Genomic DNA, 21,604 nt, shown 5'->3' on the forward strand with positions numbered 1-21,604 from the left:
AGCTACGAACGAAGACTGTTATATGCAGACAGTGAATTACAGTATCACATTATGCAAACATTTACTGGCAAAACAAAATGCCACACCCCCATTTATATCTTGGTACAAAGGGCAACTATTTTAAACTTTGTCCTCCAATTATACAGACATACATTGCTACTGGTGACAGTGATCATAAACCCCAAACATTCCCAGCACACAATCTCAGCTATTTGTTTTCTGGTTATTTTTGCCTTTTTTATAGGTATGTGCTTGTAGATTTGGGTATTTTGTACTATTTGATTCAGTCTACATTACTGATGTCATGCACAAGCATTGTATGTTTACTGTAAAGCACATGTACAGCTGTGATCAGCAGTATATTTGCTTGACTTAAGAATGAGTTATTGGCATGAGTTGCTGGAGACAGACAAGTTATGCTGGTTGTTGAAGACTTACGCTAGTAAGAGTCTTGATTCACACTGATGCCAATGTTTTGTGAGATAAGCAAGTATGTTAACAGGAAAACACAGAGCCTTGTTTTTTACACCATAAATTGAAATTTGAATTCTTAGATCTCTCCCAGATTCACCAAAAAATAACCTTCAAAATTCTCCATCTACAATGATTGAAACTACAAGCAAACCTAGATTGGTCAGGGTTTTTTCTTTTTAAATTATATTTTCCCAAAAGGAAGTAATCAATGGTTACAAGTGCTCTGTGTGTATGTGTGTGTGTGCTCATTCCATATATACAGTAAGTGAATTCACATCCCCTTCAACACACCCTCCTCACAATAGCACACGCTCCAAATTTTTCAAAATGCAAAGTAAGGGGTTTCAGGAACTTTCAGGAACTCTGAAAACAGTTGGAACGAGGGGCGCGAAGAAGGCTAACCACACCAAACAGACAGTGGGAGACCTGCCCCCCCCCCCCATTATGAGTGACATTATGGGCCGACAGGCTGCTCTACATGGGGTGGGGACGGAGCGGGGAGAGCAACATCCTTTCCACAGTTCCCTGTCCGTGTTCTGTAAATCTGGAAAAAGCCGTGAGAATCAGACTGTTGCTGACAAAACTCCCTGATTCATGTTCTCACCTATAGGAATGCAGGGAGGGGGGGAGAGGGGGTGGGGTGGGGGGGGGGGGGGGGGGCAGTTGGGGCAGAAGAGGTTCCAGATGTGAGCGAGGGAGGGAGGAGGTGGGCTGAGGCGGGGGAACAACGGGCTGCTCGCATTTGAGTGAATGTCGATCCCCTTCTCTGTCTCTCTCTCTCTATTTCTCTCCCCCTTCTCTCATTCTCTCTCTCTGGCTCCTCTGCCCTGTCTCCACTTCTCAACTGTTAATGCTTAACCTATTAACAATTAGCGCGGTGAGACTTTGCATGTGTGTTTTATGGGAGTTCAGTAGAGGGCCTCTAAGATACGGAGTCAGTTGAAACTTAGGGAAGCCAGCAGAAGCAAGTCCTCTCCGGATGCCCCTGTGAAGGCTCAGACATGTCCCAGGGAATCTTCATCTCCAAGGCGCTGGCTGTGGCCACTGCGGTGGTCACCCTCTCCGCCGTGGGCTCCGTCATCGCCATGATCACCCTGTTCCAAATTCAGATCGACCTGAGGCCTCCCGTGCCCCCGCCGACTCCGCCCTTGACCACCCCGGAGGCGACCGGGCCGCCGCCGAACTTGAGGCTGCCCACGAACCTGGTTCCCGAGGAGTACAAGGTCTTCCTGCAGCCGTACCTGTACGTGGAGGTGACCAACGTCACCAACCAGACCTTCGCGTTCTCCGGGAACTCCACCGTCAAGTTCCACTGCGTGAAAGCCACCAGCAGGATCTTCGTCCACTGCAAGGACCTGAACGTGACCGCCATGCAGGTGACCGACGTGAACGGAACTGTCCTCCGCATCAAAGAAAAGACGTTTCTGGATGACGGGAGCAATTTCTTGGAGATCGTGCTTCGTGAGCGCATGAAAGCTCCCGGCACCTACTCCCTCTACACTGCTTTCGAAGGGGAGATGCTGGATGACTTGGCCGGGCTCTACGTCAGCCAGTACCAGGAAAACGAGGACGAAAAACGGTAAGGCCACTTTTCATTAAGGAATGTGTGCTTCGTGCTACTCTCCTGTGTTTTGAGTGTGCAAACACAAGCGGTATTCACACATACCAGCCAGAGAGGATGAGGATTGCAGTGTAGCGGGATGTCATACGCTAGCAGCCACACAGCCCTTCGTTTACATGCTCCAAATTACACCTCGATAGATTACCTTAAATATTTCTTTCTTCCGCATGTGATTTTTCAGTATAGTTATCATGGTTTGTGATGAAGGGGGAAATGGAAATCAAGAGAGGGAATGCTCTGCTCCTCTTACTGGTTTTTGGCAAACTGACATTGTTGTCCCTAGCCTTAGGACAGCATTGTGATTTACCAAATGGTACCAGGGACACTGTGTTCTAGTTCCATTCTGAAGGTGCTTATGATGGAAAGACCCGTGTGGATTTTGTGGGCCAGTTTTCCTTCCATCAGGACATCCCTGCTGTGTTTCCCCTCCCTTCAAAAAGAACAGACGCAGATACCAAATAAATAAGAGGGAGATTATTTGTATACACAGTGCCTTAAATTCAGAAATGCGAATTACAGACATAATAAGCATGCTATTTTGTATCCTAGATTTATGGTTGCTAGCCAGATGCAACCTACAGATGCAAGAAAGGTTTTTCCCTGTTTCGATGAGCCAGCTATGAAAGCTGTCTTTCACATAACCATTATTCACCGAGCAGGAACCACCGCTCTTTCCAATTCAAAGGCGACAGGTAAGAAAAAAATTGGCAGTACTTGTATTGTGAGGCGCTGCTATAAAATGCTTTTCATTCTTCCAGTTGACTGCCATCAAATGTTTTACCCTTATCCTACATGTATTACGAATATTTCATTCATGTGTAATTTCACATTTGGATCAGTTCATCACATAGTCCAATAGGCAGCAAACAAATGTTCTCATTCTGACCTGGTCTTCGCAAACTCTCTCAAATGTGTTGGCTGAAACAATTAACCTCTTGTCCGTTTTATTTTTAAAGCTTTCTGCACTGATTAATATTTTCACTCTCTATAACAAGGCTCTCCGATAACGGAAGAAATCGACGGGGAAACGTGGTATATTACTGAATTCCATCCAACAAAAAAAATGTCAACCTACCTCTTAGCCTTCGTTGTGTGTACCTTCGACCCGAAAGAAACCACCTACCTGAGGACTGCAATTCGGGTGTGTTATCTTGTTTCAGAAATAATATCCTTTGGGGCCATTGCATGGTCTATATCAGGAGTCCCCAATCTTATCCTAAAATGGCCGGTGTGGTTGCAGGTTTTTGTTTTAACCCAGTACTAAGACACCTGATTCTACTTATCAAGGTCTTGCTTGAAGACCATGATTAGAGAATTTGTTGGATTAGGTGTTGTGTTGCTGGGCTAAAACAAAAATCTGCGCCCACATATTTATGTTATCCCACAATATTCTCAGATCTTCTTTAAAATAAAATCTGATGCATTTGATCCTGCAACTTGCACATAAACATAGCTCATTTTAGAGCAGGGAATTCAGTTCCAGCAGGAATCGCAACACTGAACATTGAGAGAAGGGCCTCTCAAAAGAGGCTTTATCACAGATAGACATGAACTGGGTCCGTCCATAATCTCGGCAAAGCATTGAGTTGATGTTGCGCGAAAGGCCCCTGAAATATACATATAATAAGTGTCTTTTATTCTTTTTCAGACATGGGCCAGGCCTGAAGCAATAGAGGCTGGACATGCCGACTATGCACAGGCTATCACTGGAGATATACTTGCCGCATATGAAAAGGTTTTTCAAATAAACTACCCGTTAAGTAAACTCGGTGAGTCCTGTTGTGCGTAGAAAACATTTAGACAAGGTTTTTTTTATGTGTGGTACAGAAAGTGAATTTCACACTCTTAATTTTTGTTTGCAAGCATAAGTCAGATTAAACAAAGTTTTGGCATCAGAACTGTATCATGTAGAGTTTACTGTATCATGCATTTAAGTACAGTATCTATTTCTACTAGTCCTCTATGTTTTTTTTTACATTGTTGCTGCACTATACATGTTGATTCCTGATTCCTTTGAGATCCTTTGAGAACTGTACATATCACTAAGGAATCAAACACTCTTCATATGTACATTCAGATTATAGCTGGCGTTGTTATTTTTAAAAAATTGTCGTTAAAATATTACTGCTGAAAAATGATTCAAAGCTTTAGTCCCCGCTTAACTGAGCTAACCTCAGTATTTTGCAAATGCTTTTGAATAGTTTCATCTGGGGCACCTCAAGTTACAACAACAGTTTCCTTTTTAAAAGAATGATAGTCATAATGAGGACATTAAATCCTGTTTTACAACAACTTTGCTTTGAGTCATTGGGCTGCATCGTTAAGGGAACAGCTTACAGATGTGACACCACGCTGGTGTGGTCACGTAATTAACTGTTTAAAATATTGCTTTTCTTTGTGTTTTTTTTTCTCGTCTTCTTTTGCTAATCAATTCATGATTTTATTCACCGTAGATCAAATCGCCCTGCCTGACTTTGCTGCGGGGGCCATGGAGAACTGGGGTCTGATCACCTATCGGGAAACGGCCCTTCTGTATGAAGAAGGGGTCTCCTCCACATTCAACCAACAGTGGATTGCCACGGTCATCGCTCACGAGCTAGCTCATCAGGTACACCCAATTTAGCGACTGTGTAGGCTCGGGGAACAAAGTCACAGTGACCTCTGAACACTTTATCATACTATATCAGAAAGGAGGGACTGCCTGCCATCCATAAAATTCAGTTTGTCATTCAGTCAAATCTATGAACATGCAAATTTAGTAGCATTTGTAAATACATTTGCGCCAATGTTGTAGCCATTCTCCATAGCCATAGTTGACAATGATGGGGGTTTTTTTTTTTTTTTCAAAATTGAAAACAGTGGTTTGGAAACCTGGTCACGATGAAGTGGTGGAACGACCTGTGGCTGAATGAAGGATTTGCGACGTACATCTCGTACCTCGGCGTGGACAAAGCCAATCCCACCTGGAACACCGTACGCTACCCGCTTGCGTTCACGTTTTCAGAGTGCGTGGTGTAAGACATCTTCCAACCGCACCCTCTGTGCTGTCATCTGAGGGACTTTGCGTTTTGTTTCTCGCCCGTTTACAGAAAGATCTGATGGTCCTCAATGACATCCAGTCCGTCTTTCAAGTGGACGCCCTGGCCACCTCGCACCCCCTCAGCTCCAGAGAGGAGGACGTCCAGACGCCTGCCGAGATCGGCCAGCTCTTCGATTCCATCACGTACAGCAAGGTTCTGGCCCGATCGGCTCGTCCTGTTTTTTCTGAATACAAGTTCGCTTCACAACTCAGCCATAACCATAAGGCTTTCAAATCTGCCATTGGGTTAACCAGTGTTGTGTTCTGGTTATGACCACATCGGAGTAGTTTGTGTTGCTAGTCATTTAGGCGGATTTGCATTGGCTTTCAACTACTTGGAAAATATATTGCACTCATTTGCTATTTTGTCCATTTGCCATTTGTAGTGCATTTTCAAAATGCTTGCATATAAATATGCAAAATAAGTAATAGATCATTTGTTAAATACTATATAACAATTTCTAAAATATACCATTATACACATGTAGTAACATTACTTATAGTAAATTATAGTAAAGTATTAAAATGTATAAATATTGTTTAAATAACCACTTACCATTTTCTTTTTATCCTAGGGAGCTGCCGTATTAAGAATGTTATCTGATTACATTTCTGACGATGTCTTTATAGAAGGCCTGCGTGTAAGTATTATTTAATCAACCATTTTCATAACAGATGCCCATTTATCCAGGATGATTCATTAATGGGGTTCGGATCTATTCAGTGACTATTCAGAGGCAGACAACGAGTGGGGAGACACAGCATGAGAGAGAGGGGTGGGGGAGAGAGAGAGCTGTGGCATATTAGTCTTGCTTGTCAAACTGCAAAAAACAAGTTCTGTTACCTTTCTGAAAAAGTGATTTTAAAAAATCATGGTTTTTCAGTCTCATTCATTTCAATGACTCATAACACAACACATTTACATACAGTGATATGTGCGTATGCAATATACTCAAAATTAGTTTCTTTATTTTTTTCAAAGACCTATCTGAAGGCTCACGAGTACGGTAACGCTGATTACAAAGACCTTTGGAGCCATTTACAGCAGGTAGGATAACAACCCGCACTGTTGCAAAAGCCTGTTGTTTTTGTCTTTTTTCCTGTTTCTTGTTTTTGAAACTGAATAAATCGTACAAGTGTCCATGCTCGTAATCCTTAGGGCACTGAAGCGTTATTGTGAAGACATGAAGAAATTTTGTTTTAGACTTTAAAAGAGAATTAGTCTGATTCACAGGATATAGATTGTGGGTATAAGCCTGCCATTGGCCGACTATTTCAGTCGGAATTCTCCTCCCCTTCCGCTATCTGTGTGTTACTGTTTTTGCAAGGGCACCGTCGCTGCATCCTGGGCTTAGCGCCACCCAAGACGACTGTGATTGGTTTAAAGAAATACAAACAAGCCAGAGCATTTTTTTCCCCAATATCGGAATGGTAATGGGTTGAGCCAGACCTTTCTCCAGCGCTGGCACAGCGCTGAAACGAAGTGTGGAGATAGGTCTGGCTATGCGAGACTGAAAGAGAATAGTCCCTGGAGAATAAGTTTAATTTCCCTGAAACGGGTTTTTCCAGGCTGTAGACAGTAACCAGGGAAGGCAAAAAGTGGCGGAGGTGATGAAAACTTGGACTGAGCAGATGGGCTATCCCGTCATCACCATCAACACCACTACAGGGACCGTAGCCCAACAGCACTTCCTCCTCAACCAGACCTCACATTACAAGTAAGTCTTTACTCTGCGGAAAAAATAGCAGATCATCATTTATCATGGTTCCCCAAAACTGGGGGTTCCGGAAACCCCCATGTGCCCGTGAATCAGTATTTTTGTCTTTTTAAAAATCTTTTTCCTTGATGAGATGGAGGATGACACTTCGTGTGCAGCTTAAGGGACAGACACTCAGGCGTCCAATCAGTGGAAGGGGAAGGTGGCATTACAGTTGCGCAAAGAGACACTGTCATCCCAACCAGCTGAAACCTTTCCGTCCCTGGGTGACACAAGAGCCTATAACCCTACACTTGTGGCTGCCGGATAAAGGTGTCCACCATTTTATGTAGGTGCGGATCCTCAGCCGCAAGCTAGTCATTTTAGGGGGGCTTAATTTTTAGGAACCTCTGCCTATCAAAGCGTGGAGGTACTTTGAAGACCTTCAAAAGTGCCTCGCAGGGCAGGAGACGTTCCTCTTGCGGAACAGCTGACTGTCCACGCCAGCCGTGCGCAAAGTGCAGTCGTCTGACTGAACAGCTGCACTGCATCGACACGGCGACGTGCGTGTGACAGACTGAGCTCTCTCAGGCTGAGCCCTTTGGCACCGGGACAGGCTAGCAGATTGGGACAGGCTAGCAGATTGGGACAGGCTAGCAGATTGGGACAGGCTAGCAGATTGGGCAATCCAAACTAGGAGAGAGAACACACGGAATGGGAAGCAGGGGAGCGGTTTCAGCCGGGACGCACACGCTGAGAGCTGACCAGAAGCCCATATGGCTGACCCTGCGAAATGCTTCGGCGTGCTCCCCTGGAGATCGCAGGCTGGATTCCAGGCTCGTGATCACAGGGCAAAGCTCCCAGTGCACGGCTAAAGAAAAAAAAAAAAATGGCCGGATGGATGGATGTGAACAGAATGTCCTGGCCTCTTCCCTTTTTTTCACACCAGTGCTTCTGTGGTCGCGGCAATTGGAATATGTATAATAGATCGGTCCTCTCTCCCTCTCTCTCTCTCCCTCTCTCTCTCTCTCAGCTTCCTGTGGCAAGTTCCGATAAGGGTTATGAAAACTGGTGGAAAAGTGGAAAAAGAACCGGATTTGCTGACAGTTAAAGGTCCAGGTGAGAAGAAAGAAGCTGTTGAAATTCAATTAAACCTCACCACATTTTGACTTCTATGCTGTGTTTCCTATTTTTTTTTTAAGTATTTCTTTATTGATTTCTGACATTGTAAGTTCAATGATTGCTTATAATCAATTGGAGAAAAAGGTTACCTGACACAAGTGAAACTTGTGATGCTGGCCAAACACTGTAGATTGAATTTGCTTTTCAAAGACAGTGCCCAATGGAAGAGGTGTTAACTGACCTTAAGTTGCAAAGAGAAAACGTGATTTCCCTCATCCTGACACCTGTCTCTTTACCTAACAGTCTCGAAGACTATATACAAGGCCCAAGGCGATGACTGGATTCTGGCCAATGTGAACTGCACAGGATATTTCAGAGTCAACTACAATCCAGAAAACTGGCAGAGACTCCTTCAGCAGCTGAACGACAGTCACAGTGTAATTTCTTTCAGCTCTGTCTCTTGTGAGCGCAGAAAGTTTTGATGTTTGTGTGTGAAAGGGATCAGACTAGACTAATATCCCACCAGTGGCATGGAGATTCATAAAAGGACTGAAAAAAATGTTCTTGTGTTGATAACTATAAATTCGCTCTGAAAAATCTTTCAGGTCCACTTTGCAAGCTACAGGCTCCCACAGGAATATTGCCAGCCCTGTCCCTGGTCATTATTCCTCCATTTTTGTCCATTCAAAATGTAAAGGTCTCTTACACCTTGGACTACAGTGTCCTGAAAAATTGATTTGCCTTAAAGTCAGCATACATGTATAACCAGTCAATGCTTGTCTATAAATTAGACACCAATGGAAAGCATTTGTTTGAGCACACCAGTATTAGCTGCTTAGGTGCTCAATATATACAGTTATACAGTAAAATTAAAGTTTAATTTATTTTGTTTTCAGGACATACCTCTCATCAACAGAGGCCAGCTAATAGATGATGCTTTTAATCTGGCAAGGTAAGTGTAGTTTTGAGAAGTTCATTCTGACATGTTTCCTGAGTGAGAATTCTCCCAACTCTCTGGTGACTCTACGTTTTCAGGATTTGAGTAACTCTTTATGGTCTGGTCCATGTCACTATATTCATAGAACAGTTCAGTCAAACATCCAAAATTTTACCTCCAGTAGATTTGTGAATTTTACTATCTTCTGTATCTATGATGTGAATAAGGTACATAAAATACAGAAAGGATTGGTGGTCTTCTTTCCATTTTTGAGGATGTATAGCTTTTTTGGGATGTATAGCTTACACTGGGGCAGCAGTGTAGTATAATGGGTAAGGAGCTGGTCTTGTAATCTAAAGGTCATAGATTCAATTCCCAGGTTGGACACTGCCCTTGAGCAAGATATTTAACCTGCATTGTTTATGCAGCTGTATAAATGGATGCAATGTAAATGCTACGTAAAAGTTGTCTGAGTCGCTCTGGATAAGAGCGTCTTCTAAATGCCTGTAATGTAATGAAATGGTCAGAGGCCATACAGATACTGTACCTTTACATGACGCTGGGTTACTGTTTGAACTCAGAAGAGCAAACTACACACAAACACACTAATGTCATTCTTCAGATAGGTTTGTACTGAACTGACAAATAAGTATACATATATATGCAGGATTTGAGGCCGTGGTACAAAATGATGCAATGTCTGAGAATTATGAGATTGAGCAAGTTGCCATTATCTTGCTTCACCGCTTAAGCAAGAAGAACATGCTCATCGCAACATTTTCATTCTCGCTGGGTGTGTTAAATTTATGTGAAGAAAAAAAAGTCATGCTTGCTGAGTTTTGTTATTCAAAGTATAGGACAATTTGAAGTGCAGTCAGATCAAATCCAGGCCCTCGTCTTACAAGAACAAGTTTGCTGTTTTATTAAAGGCATTTGTTTGCTTAAAAATGTTATTAAAATTGCTGACCTGTCAAATGACAACATTTGTGTACTTTAATCGACAAGGTCAGTCTTTTTGTTTTTCTTGTTTGAACATTTCTTTCTCATGAGTAGTGTGAGGCCGAGGAGCGTTTTCCTGGAAACTGTCACAGAGAAAAATACACATTGAGAAACGACCCCAAGCATGGATTACTGCGCTGGATTTACTAACATGTGTTCTCTGTCTCTCATTCAGAGCCAAGTACATCAACGTCACGCTGGCTTTGAACACAACTAAGTATCTCTCCAATGATGTGGAGTACATCCCGTGGGAATCCGCCCTGAGAAACCTGGATTATTTCATCCTCATGTTCGACCGCTCGGAGGTCTATGGCCCTATGAAGGTAAGTCACTTCACCTGGAATGTTCTCGGTGCCATGACAGTACTGCCTTTCATCAGGGTGCACCATTCACATCAGTTATTATTAGTTACACAAAGGTGTGTAATTAGTTATTACACACCTTTTATTAGTGAAACGATAGGTGTTGCAGGGAATGCAGAGTTGCATTCCTGACTGATATAGTGATGGTGGAAGGAATCTTCAGAGTAACTCATCACTCATTTGTTCAGTTGTTCAAACAGACGTTCATTTTTAAACTGAACACTTGGCAGACCTCAAGTTAATGGATGTTCTGACTAGATTGTATCTGTGCCTCAATCACAATGTAAAAACTGTACAAGCAAAAAAAAAAAAAGACGCAACAAAAAACATGACTACCCTTCATCCTGTTTCTAGGCTTACCTCAGGAACCAAGTGACTCCGCTGTATGACTATTTTGAAAATGACACCCTCAGTTCAACAGTTCCAACAAGTTACACAGCACAGTAAGTGGGATATTTTTCTGCAGCAGTCCGCAAACTCAGCCAGGCCGCCTTTTTAACTATTTTGTGCCACAGTTGACTGGCGTGGAGGGAGTTGGTGGGGGGGAGGGGGGGGGGGGGGGGGCAGTATCATAATTAATTACATTTTAAACATGTTCTCCTGCATGTGGTTCTAACCCATTTGGTGTTATAGAGGATCAGAAGATACCTATGGCCATCCATTCATCTGTATGTGACTCTGAGGTTAGGAACTGAAACCCAACTACAAGGCAAAAAGTCCCATGGAAAATATTTCTTTCCATAATTAAATCTCCCCCAGTGCTATTGAGTCTGGGGAGGTGCCTGTAGTGCATCAGAGCCCCCGGCATTGCCCAGGAAAGGAGGGGTTCAGTCAGCATTCCCTTTCCCCTGTCTTATTAGGCAATAATGACTCGGTCACGCGAGCCCCTGCCGTCTGCAGACAGCAGCTCCAAAATGCACGTTCCTCCAAAGCATGAAAGGCGCAGCTCGGCTGGGGGTTTGCAGAGAGACAAAGGGGTGTGCTTCTGCGGCGCGCACTCTCCAAAATGACTGAATTCTGCGGCGATGGGACAGGCATGCAATGTGAAAACCGAGGAATATAGTAAAATGGTGATACAAAAAAATTTGTTCCAAAAAGGAAAAATCCAGCTGATTCATGAACGTATCGTGTGTCTTACAAACTGAGGGTCTACCGAGACTACAGCCAAATGGACCACTTCGATAATAACAGAGGTTACTCACTTCATTCAGCTAATTCTGTTAACTTTGGCCAGCCTTCCTTTCTGCTTAAAATGAGACTGTTGTTTTTTTTAAATCGCCACAGGCACAGCCAGATCAACGCCATCTCCGTGGCTTGCAGCAACGACTTACCCAAGTGCACGGAGATGGTAAAACGCGTCTTCGCCGAATGGATAGACGACCCAGTCAACAATACGTAAGCACTGAGACCAGTTTTAATGCAGCTCACTTACACAAGTTAGCAGAATTCTTAAGGCAAACGCTTACACAGATCGCATCACGAAGGCTCTATGGTAAAATGTGGAATTTTGTGTAATGCATTATTTTTTATTGCAATGAATTTACCCACTTAATGCAAAACACTGGGCTCAATGTCAGCACAATGTCATATTTGTATCTCAAAAATGAATTCTGTTGGCCTTGAGTATGGTTTGCTTTATGGCAAACAGCATGTGGCTAATTGTTGGACAATACTAATGTACCAATCTCTAGCCAATGTAGGCTTCTGACTGACAGTCATGAGTTGTTCACATATTAGATTAATCTGTATGCGAATGTTGGTATACAACAGGTTAGCCAGGTGCTTCTGAATGCAAAACCATCCAACTGTTCTGAATTTAGCCTCCAGTACTGTACTACAGCTGGACACACACTAGATCCACCAACATCTAACACTGGGCCGTCTAGGTCATGTTTACATGGCGGCCTGCCTTAATCAGTCTTGTGCCTCCATTACCTAATTATCAATTGGCCAATGTATTTCAAAAATGTTTGAAGTAGCCAATCAGGAGCAAATCAACCAAAAAACGTTATCAGAAAGCATTATCAGGTGGCACCATACATTCATTAAGCATACCGAAAGACGCTGAGTTATATCTGTTGGCCTGACGAGGAAGTTTTTCCGCAAGTACAGAAAGTACAAGCTGAAAATGGCTGCCATGAGGTTTTGACGCATTGATGGTGTCGTCCTCCTCCTTCCAGAATCCATCCCAATTTGAGGTCCGCCATCTACTGCAACGGCATCGCCACAGCGGGGGAGGAGGAGTGGGAAATAGTCTGGCAGCGGTACCAGGACGCCACCATCGCCACCGAAAAAGACAAGCTGCGATACGCCCTGTCCTGCAGCAAAGACATCTGGATTCTCAGCAGGCAAGAGCCGCGCGGGTTCCAGCGCACGGCGCGTTCCGCCGATGACGCTGTACGGTTTTTACAACGGCTCCCCGCCTCTGACGTGTCACTCCGTCCCGCAGATACCTGTCGTATACTTTGGACCCAGACAAGATAAGGAAGATGGATGCCGTCTCCACCATCAATTACATTGCCAGGAATGTGGCCGGGCAGAGCCTTGCCTGGGACTTCGTCCAATCGCAGTGGTCCTACATCAGCGAGGAGTTAGTCATCTTTTCTGTCAATCTCTCTGCCACCCCTGTCAAGCAGACCAGAACAGAGTTACTGTTGTTATCTGTGGTTGTATATATAGGCGTGTGTCCACTAATATTGTACAGTAAACTCCCAGCAAAACCTAGCTATAAATCCACATTAGGTCATTAGATTAGCAAACGCCATGTTAATAGTACCCATGACAAAGGTTGCTTAGGGCTATTTCCTGCATTGCTACATTGCTTTGCTTGTGACACATTTGCTGAGACAAGCATATTAAATTATCTGTTTCCTTGCAGCCATAATAAAGTTGTTTGCTGGGGCTAATTAAAGGCTTGTGGTTTAACAGCAGCGAAACTCCATTTTCAGGTATGGAGGGGGAATCATGTCATTGGGCAGCCTTATTGACGGAGTGACACAGAGATTCTCCACAGAATTTGAACTTCAGCAGGTAAAATCATTTTATGGGGTAGCTTAGCGACTTGCCCACTTGTCGGCTCTGCGTTCTCAACTTTCCTCCGTAATCTCTGTCCAGCATTCTTTCCCTCTCTTTTTAGCGATGTAAAAAATTGGGGCAAACGTGATTTTCCACGAGGAAAACAGAGAGTCTGTTACGATGAGGCTGTAGGTTCAGCTGTCGGGGGTGGGGGGGGGGGGGGGGGGGGGGGGGGGGGGTCCGCCGATGTTTGTCTGTTTAACACTCACCCTTTCCCGTCGCCATGGACGCGGTGCAGCTGAGGCAGTTCCAGAAGGAGCACCCGGAGGACACGCTCAGTTCGGGGACCCGCGCTCTGCAGCAGGCCATCGAGAGGACTCAGGCGAACATCAAGTGGGTGAAAGAAAACAAACAGACCGTGCTGGACTGGTTTCGGGGACAGCCTGCCGAGAGCCAGGGGCTCTAACGGCGAAGCGGCAGAGACGCGCAGAGCAGAAACAGATGGGAAGTCCAGAGAGCCGTGCCACTTGAAACAGACAGCTGTGTTTTTGTCCTTTCTGAGGTTTCTGGAAATTCAGCTGGGTTCTGTCGCTCTTGAAAAGTTCTGGAAGTTGTTTTTTTTTTTTTTTTTAGAGAGAGAAACGCTGAAACTAAGTTAATGAGTTGGATTCATCACAATTAAATGACTTATTCAATAGATAATGTGCAATGCTGAACTTCTGACCATCTACCATGGATCAGCCCAGGATGTACTGTAGCACAATTCCTGCAATATCATGGGACTGGATTTTGTTTGTTTTGTTTGTGATTATGGAATAGCCATATTTTTTAATTTATTTGTACTTAACCTTATACAATATATTCATTTTAACCTTGGTCTTTCAGAAACCTTTTCAATAATGTTCACAAAAACAAATTCACACCTAAAAGACTTTTGGAAGTTGAATTAGCCTAAAATAACTGAAGTATGAAATTGGACACGGGAACCTTATTACACTGCATCTTTGGTTTTACTTGTAAATATACTAAATACTGCATACATATAAATACCTGATTGTAAAAAAAAAGCTTTATAATAAATTTAATGTTATTAATGTTTTTGAAGCCAATTCTTTCATTACTTGAGCTGTCTAAAACTTCATAATTTGCTGATTCCTGTCAATATTTTAATATAAAAAGATAAACTACTGAAACAACTGAAAGTTTACTGGACATATTTCTCTGCAAATTAGGCAATATATCTTTAATGCACAACAAAAAACAGGTGGTTGCAGGTTTGAATCCCGTCAAAACCATACCTGGCAGATTTCAAAATCCCAAGACAATGTGATTTAATCTGTCTGCCAAAGAAGCCACAACCATGAATTTATAAAATCCAAAGGCCTGAATAATGCTTGTTTGGGAAAAAGCCGCAAAAGTGGTCTGCCAACTGGCTTCTAAAAGCAAACTAGTCACAAAATAAATACAAGTAAATTGTGTTATTTTAACAGAAATATATTTTTTTAACTAACGAGATTTATTATAAACACAGTACTTCAGCAACAAAGCTAACAAGCATGGCAAACACTGGGAAAGATGGGAATAAAACTCAAGTGCAAACAATGATAAAAACCAACAGTACAATAATGACACAAATCCCACAGAAGAAAGGTTAGACTAAATAACTAAACAAGACACTAACACTAATTAAATCAATCATGCAGTGAAACCCCATGACAAAGAAGAGAAACCAAACATACACAAATTGGGAACCGTAGGAACGGGGAAACAGGCAGTCTCTGACCATCTCAAAAGGTGAAACCCTGACATAGCAACACCCTGGTGCAGTGATCTTCATTCCTGGGGCCTGTATCACAAAGTAGGATCGCTGAGTTACCTGGAAAACCCAGAACTCTGCCAAGTCTGGAACATGGAACAAAGTCAAATGAGCTGTTCTGGGTTTTACTCAGTTCAGTTACCTAGGTAAGGATCATGTAATCTTGCTTTGTGATACAGGCTGCAGGTCCTGGTGGGCCACAGAGTCTGCTGGTTTTTGTTTTTGATATCAGCAACCAATTCAGACCCAAGGAACCAGGTGAGGTGAGTTAATCAATGAAGTCCCGAGTAACAACAAAAACCATCAGATTCCGCGGCCCACCAGGACCTGGGGCCTGTATCACAAATCAGCATTACTGAACCTCTGGAGTAAGAGCTGGAACAGCTCTTTCTACTTCGTTCCATGTTTCAGATTTGAGCGGGTTCCGGGTTTAACTCAGTGCAGCTATCCAGTTAATCCTGCTTCGTGATACGGATGGCCAGAAATGAATCATGGTATTAAAACAGATGAAGCAGAAGATAACTGGTGAAATCACAATGTGAGCTGAACCACTGTGAGCAAACAACTCAGCCAATATAATAACCAAACCAAGATAAGAAAGAGATTGAAACACACAGAGCGGCTAGATCAGGACAATTGTTAGGGACATCGGGCATGCACGTGATCTTGTTGCAACACAATGTTCAGGTGAGCCAGGGATGCACGTAGCACGGAATTTTGGAAGTGCTTTGGTGGCCTCATTAAGAGGTGGCTTGTTTGGATGGCTCCACTGGAATCCATTATATCTTTGTGAATGCTCAATACTTCACTCCTCATGTATGTGGTGTTCTTGTTTAAAATGCAGTTATTGATTACTGCTTGCTGAGGAAGGCAGTGGTGTCCTTTTTTTTTTGATTAATTCTCCACATATAATGGATGGCGGAGAGCCTGACGGACTACTGCAGGCTGTCTGCACTTTACCTGATTTCTTTCCTTATTATTTTGGCCGATTATAGTAAATTGGGATGAATTCCTCACTTTGGGATTGTTTTTGGGGAGTGCGCACTGATCTCCCATGACCCATCTCCCCTGACTGATTGACTGACCTTTTCAGCTTTATCTTTAAATTAATATTGCTGGATCAATCTCATTATTCATGAAGAGATGGCAGATCATCTATGTCCGTATATAAATGTGGTGTTTTTTAATATTTTTTATCTGTATCGGTACGATAGCTAAAATAACTTACTGGATGTCTAAAAACTACCTGTTTTTTCCATAAAGCTTATTCTAGCGGTAGCAATATTACCCATGAGTTAGCTTACAACCACACTGGCCAAAACCTACAAGCATCTGCAAATGTTCGTGCAAAGAACTATATACAGAGCATAGGTCAGCAATAACTCACAATGATATTATCCAGATATAAAAACCTCAGTTTTCTGGTTGTTGTATGTAAAAATCTCTTTATTGCAATACCAGTAAAAAAAAATACTAGATAATATGACTCTTGCCTGCCTATTGGCACTGTTGCACAAAAACCTTATCCCCAAAAAAACAGAAGATCCAGGAACAGTGAACAAATAAATTCAACTATGACGTTAAATTTTGGTTTGGTCACAGTGTTGATCTGAACCGAGTATATTAGTTGCGTTATTATGACACTATGCATAGTTATAATGAGATTATGTATACATCTCTATGTATTGGCATGACACAGCAATATAAGCTGGCATAAAATATGTCTGCATGTTGAATAATGTTCCCTTAACAAAATTGCCAGCAGCCTGTGACCTCCTCTTCGGCCTCCAGCCCATGCAGGGGTTTGTGGGTAATAGTGTGGTGTTCTCTCTGCACTGGAAGCCACTGTGTGTGCCCCGGTCCTGCTTCCTCCAGGAGTAGCACCTCCCATCTCAGTCATCCTGGAACAAACAGAATACAGGTTTCTCTGTGAGTGGGCCACGATGCATTCATTCTTCTTCTTCTTCTTCGTTAATTTGCTTAGCAGATGCCCTCATCCAAGACACCATCGGTGTTTGTCTTGTTCAATGCTCCATTCACAAAGCTATTTACGAAAGCAATGCATATCTATTGCTGTGTGTTCAGTGAAGCAGGTCAGGCTAATGACTTCTGCTGAAAAACAACAGACACGGCCCACCTGGGACTTCAACCTGCAGCCTCCAAGTTATGAAGGCCCAGCTACTAACTATTATGCCATGCTGGTGTAGCTGTTCAACATGACTGTTTTTAAGGTTTTTTTTTTTTACTGGCTAGTCCTGAGCCCCACACAGACAACAAGAAGGCAGGACCACTCCACGTGTGGGCAACTGAACATATTGGTTTCTGAAAGGTTCCTGATGCCAGCTGGCATAAAAAAAAAGCACGACAAGCGTGCCATTTTAAAAACAGCGGACAGAACGAGGCCTGTTCTCTGGCCTTACCCACTCCTCGTCCTCCGCCCCCTCGCCCTGGCCACCCCCCGTCGCCCCGCTCCCCCCGCCATCTTTGTTCGCCATTATCTTGTCCGTCCAAGAGGCTCCGGCGTTTTCGTCTCCGGCGAAGTTGCACTTGGTCACCGTGCCTCCGTCCACTTTAGCCAAGGAAACTGGGGAGGAGACACACCCGTTAAATAACAACCATTACCGTTATTCAAGCAAACTGGAGAGAAGGAGACATTCAATGAGTAATTAATGCATAAATCCAGGTAATTCCAAAGGGTTCACAAACTTTTTCTTGCAAACATAAGTAGCATACTTAAGTAGCTAACTTATTTTGTTTATCACTAAAATGAACCTATTGAACCCATATTTTATCAGGAACGGCAGTTGTATGTAACTATGGAGATTAGATAGTGCCCTCCATGCCCACCCAGTGATTAACAGACATAGCACCAGCAGGGCTGCATGTGTGCCTGGGTGTGGGCAAGGGCAGACGCAATACTTTTCTACCTGATAAATATCAATATGGATCAACTGAACCAGTCCACAGCACTTTCAGTTCAATGACTGAATCAAATACCGTAATCGCTACAAGTACAGTCCCTTCAGAGGAGTAGACTGGACTTGTATCCTAATGACTTGCACTGACAATACATTGTATTTGATGTGATTTTTGGCCCTCATAGACCTGTCCCATTGTTGGCACATGCTAGCACATGCAAAACACACACTACAAGTCTCCACTTATTCTCACTTTGGGCTCCACCAGTTAGCCCAGTTACTACACTGGAGCACTACTCAAGACAGCACCCTGGCTGACTTTTAATTTCTGTATTTCTTACACACACACACACACGCACGCACGCAGGCACGCCTGCACACACACACTACGCACACACACACACACACACACACACACAGACAAACAGACACATAGACACACACACATATGCTGTCAGGAGAAAAGACAACTGTGGGCGAGCCCAAATCCCCCTTCCAAACAAAACACTGTTTACGTTTAAGTAAGAACAGGGAAGTTTGTGAATGCAGAGCCAAGTGCTTTCGGAAAATGATAAGTTAAACAAAAAATTTAAAACAAAGAAGGAAAAACACAGGAAGCCCCTCGTGACAACTTACAAATGAAGGGCCCGTCTCCTCTGGTCTTGAGGCGGACGTCCTGGCCTTGCTCCAGCTCGGTCTTCTGCATCTCCGCCTCGGGGAGCCAGAACGCCACGGTCCCGCCGGGGGCGTGCCTGTCCGTCACCTTCACGAGCTCCGCCTTGTTCACCGCCGCCTTCAGATCCTCCTCGGACAGGCGATCCGTCTCCCCTTTGGCCTCCACCTCTGCCCATCGAAAAAAAACAGGCCACGCGTCCTGAGGGGAGGTCACACGGCGCGCCGTACCGCGCGTTCGGGGACGCACCAAGCGGGGTGCGCACTCGGATGACGGACGGACACGTGAACCAACACGGATGGGTTTTTTTCGGCTTTGCACGAGGTGCAGGCACAGGCGCGCGAGGTCTGGGCACAGAGACGAAACGTGTGGCTAACCATTCAGCTCAGCCGATGCTCCAGGAACAAAGGCCTCAAACTCAGACCACATCCTCTCCCACAACCCCGCTGGGTGCTTCCGATCATTTCAGTTACATACAGGTCACTGCCTGCACACCCAGACTGCATTTACCATGTAACGGACGCTTTCAGTCAGAGCAACTCACAAGTGCTTACATACAGGTCTAGGCAACAAACAGTGCTGATGCTAAGTCATAAGGGTCATAGCCGATAACACTAGTCTATTAATCTTACAACACAACACTAGATGAGGGACAAGAGAAAAATGGAGAACTATGTAGTTTATGTTCTGTAAAAAATACTAATAAACACAATAAATGGACTCTGTTTAATGGAAAAGTACTTCAGTGCTGTGGTGATAAGTTTTATTTGTCCACATGCACACACAAACAGACATTGCTGATCCATGAAGACCTTTGTCCTGGAAGCGTTAGAGTAGAGTTCACTTCCTTCTTTCACATTCAGTTCTGTCCATTCAGATCTACAGTGTATATGGTCAAGAGTTTAAATGTTCTAGGGATACAACACTGATTTGTTACCCTGAGATACAGATCATTCCACATGAAAACAATGAAACACCCAATTTTCCCTCATGTTGTGCATGTGCCACTTGTGTCACTTGCAACAATCCCAATGCGCAGGCAAGATTTACACCTGCATCTTCAAATAAGACATACAGTATTGTGATTTGTACTAGTTTTCACTTCTTATTTGCTATATCAGTGTCTGGATCATTAATGTCCCTAAGCAGCATCCTCAGAACAATACAAAAATTGTATATGCATTTGGGCACTTCTCAAATCAATGACTTAACAAAAATATATAAGTGTCTTCTCAGATTTATTTAATGACAGAAGCCCTACATTTAACTTTGATGGAGACAAACGGTGTGCCATGAGTGCAAAGATCTTGAAACTTCCGAAATATTCAACCGTTTTTGTAATGACATGCAAAGAAGGGGGGGTGTGCACATCTCCGTTTAATGCTTACTGAAAGATGACATCAGGTAGCCAGTGTTGACCTTCCTGGTGTCACTGAAGTTCGGCTCGACCTCGTTCCCTTTCGCATCAAACTTCCTCCGATGAACTCGATTGGGCTTAATGTACAGAACATAATAGCGATCCTGCCAGTAGCAAGACAAAATTACAGATGAACAGAAACTGAACGTAATTCCACGTAATGTATGCGTATGAAAAATGAACAATATATTTAAATGGATATATAATATAATGGTTCATTCACACACCCACGTTTGTTAGGTGGGCTGAATGCAGACGGTTCCATTTAGTTTAACTTAAAATACCCCGAATACCTTTTCGTTGCAGTCGTCAGTGATTACGTGCCGTGAAACATCAACCAAACTGCCCTCCAAAATGACACCAGGACCACTGTAGATCAGAAAAAAAATCAATGCAAACTTTGGTTCAGTTGCACATTCACACACTAAGTATAATGTCGGTGCTCTATTTAGCTAAACATGGTGTAGCTTATCTAATTCAGCGTGTAACGATAAGGAACAAGCGGACGTTTTAAGGAAACCAACTGACCACCTTTATGAAATTAAAGATGAGAGTAAATGCAAATCATCGTCCTTAAATTGGTAGCTAGTCATAGCTAATGTTAAATTACATTACTTTACAAGCTAGTCTACTATGTGAACTGTTTGGTCAACGGTGAACACGGGCAGCATGACAGCTCATGACACTACAAAATAAAACCTAGTTAGAAAATTAAGTAATGCCATTACCTCTGGTAGGTAGATGGCTGCCACTTGCTGTTTATTTTTTCGTTGTTAACAGGTTTATTTTGCAGCGCTGTGTTTTGATAAATTCGACTCATTGTAGCTCGTTTGATTCCCTGCTTTGCTTCCCGCAACAAACTTTCCGTTTATTTCCTGTTCCTCTACGACCGTCAACTGGGAAGTGAACACGCCTAAAAGAAATGTTTTCTGGTGTATGTTTTTGGTGCATGGTCAGGAATTACCACGATTTAAGATATCCCTCTTAAGTTAAGTGAAATAAACTTTTTGTACATCCACTTTATGTTAAGGCTCCAAAAGAAGGTACCAGAAAGAAAGAAATCAAATTGGCCACCCCCTAATTCAGCCATCATGGTACACCCTAACACGGACCAATTCACTGAATGTTTTTTTCGGTAGTGCGTCTGATCTCAAAGGAGGATAATGAGCTGACTCCATCCACAAACTGGCAACTACATACAGTTTAGGAAGAGTTTGAACCACTATATCACACAGCTACATAAAATGGCACCGAACGCTATTTATCTAAAAAAATTAGGCACAGCACTTCCGTTCTTGTTCATTTCTGTGGTCTTGTGGTAAGATATTTAAACTCCAACTGAATTCGTTGCAATTGTCCCAAAGGATATGGAAAGGGATGTTTCCCGCAATCTGTTTCAAATATGCACGTACCTATTTTTTATTTATTTTTTTGCCAACAGAGATGGTTTAGTTCACTTCAATTGTTCCCTTAA

At 43.2% G+C, this 21,604-nt stretch overlaps 2 protein-coding genes across 2 annotated transcripts; one reads left to right on the top strand and one right to left on the bottom strand.

Annotated features, from left to right (window-relative positions):
- Nucleotides 1-1,182: 1,182 nt before the first annotated feature.
- On the top strand, nt 1,183-14,401 carry anpepa (alanyl (membrane) aminopeptidase a). The gene is made up of 20 exons (XM_035396511.1): nt 1,183-2,053; nt 2,645-2,787; nt 3,091-3,236; nt 3,744-3,864; nt 4,549-4,703; nt 4,955-5,068; nt 5,185-5,328; nt 5,750-5,815; nt 6,157-6,222; nt 6,744-6,892; nt 7,905-7,990; nt 8,297-8,430; nt 8,890-8,945; nt 10,105-10,252; nt 10,646-10,734; nt 11,576-11,686; nt 12,472-12,639; nt 12,741-12,881; nt 13,240-13,321; nt 13,605-14,401. The coding sequence occupies exons 1-20, from the start codon at nt 1,476-1,478 to the stop codon at nt 13,770-13,772; spliced, it is 2,865 nt and encodes a 954-aa protein (XP_035252402.1). The 5' UTR covers nt 1,183-1,475; the 3' UTR covers nt 13,773-14,401.
- A 1,544-nt stretch (nt 14,402-15,945) lies between these two features.
- Nucleotides 15,946-21,512, bottom strand: arpin (actin related protein 2/3 complex inhibitor). Its single transcript, XM_035396516.1, has 6 exons — nt 20,859-21,512; nt 20,424-20,499; nt 20,102-20,234; nt 18,677-18,883; nt 17,543-17,706; nt 15,946-17,023 (listed from the first exon to the last, which is right to left on the bottom strand). Exons 1-6 carry the CDS (start codon nt 20,948-20,950, stop codon nt 17,015-17,017), a joined length of 681 nt encoding a protein of 226 aa, XP_035252407.1. The 5' UTR covers nt 20,951-21,512; the 3' UTR covers nt 15,946-17,014.
- Between the last annotated feature and the right edge of the window lie 92 nt (nt 21,513-21,604).

Source organism: Anguilla anguilla, chromosome 16 (assembly GCF_013347855.1).
Source record: "Anguilla anguilla isolate fAngAng1 chromosome 16, fAngAng1.pri, whole genome shotgun sequence".
NCBI lineage: Eukaryota > Metazoa > Chordata > Actinopteri > Anguilliformes > Anguillidae > Anguilla > Anguilla anguilla.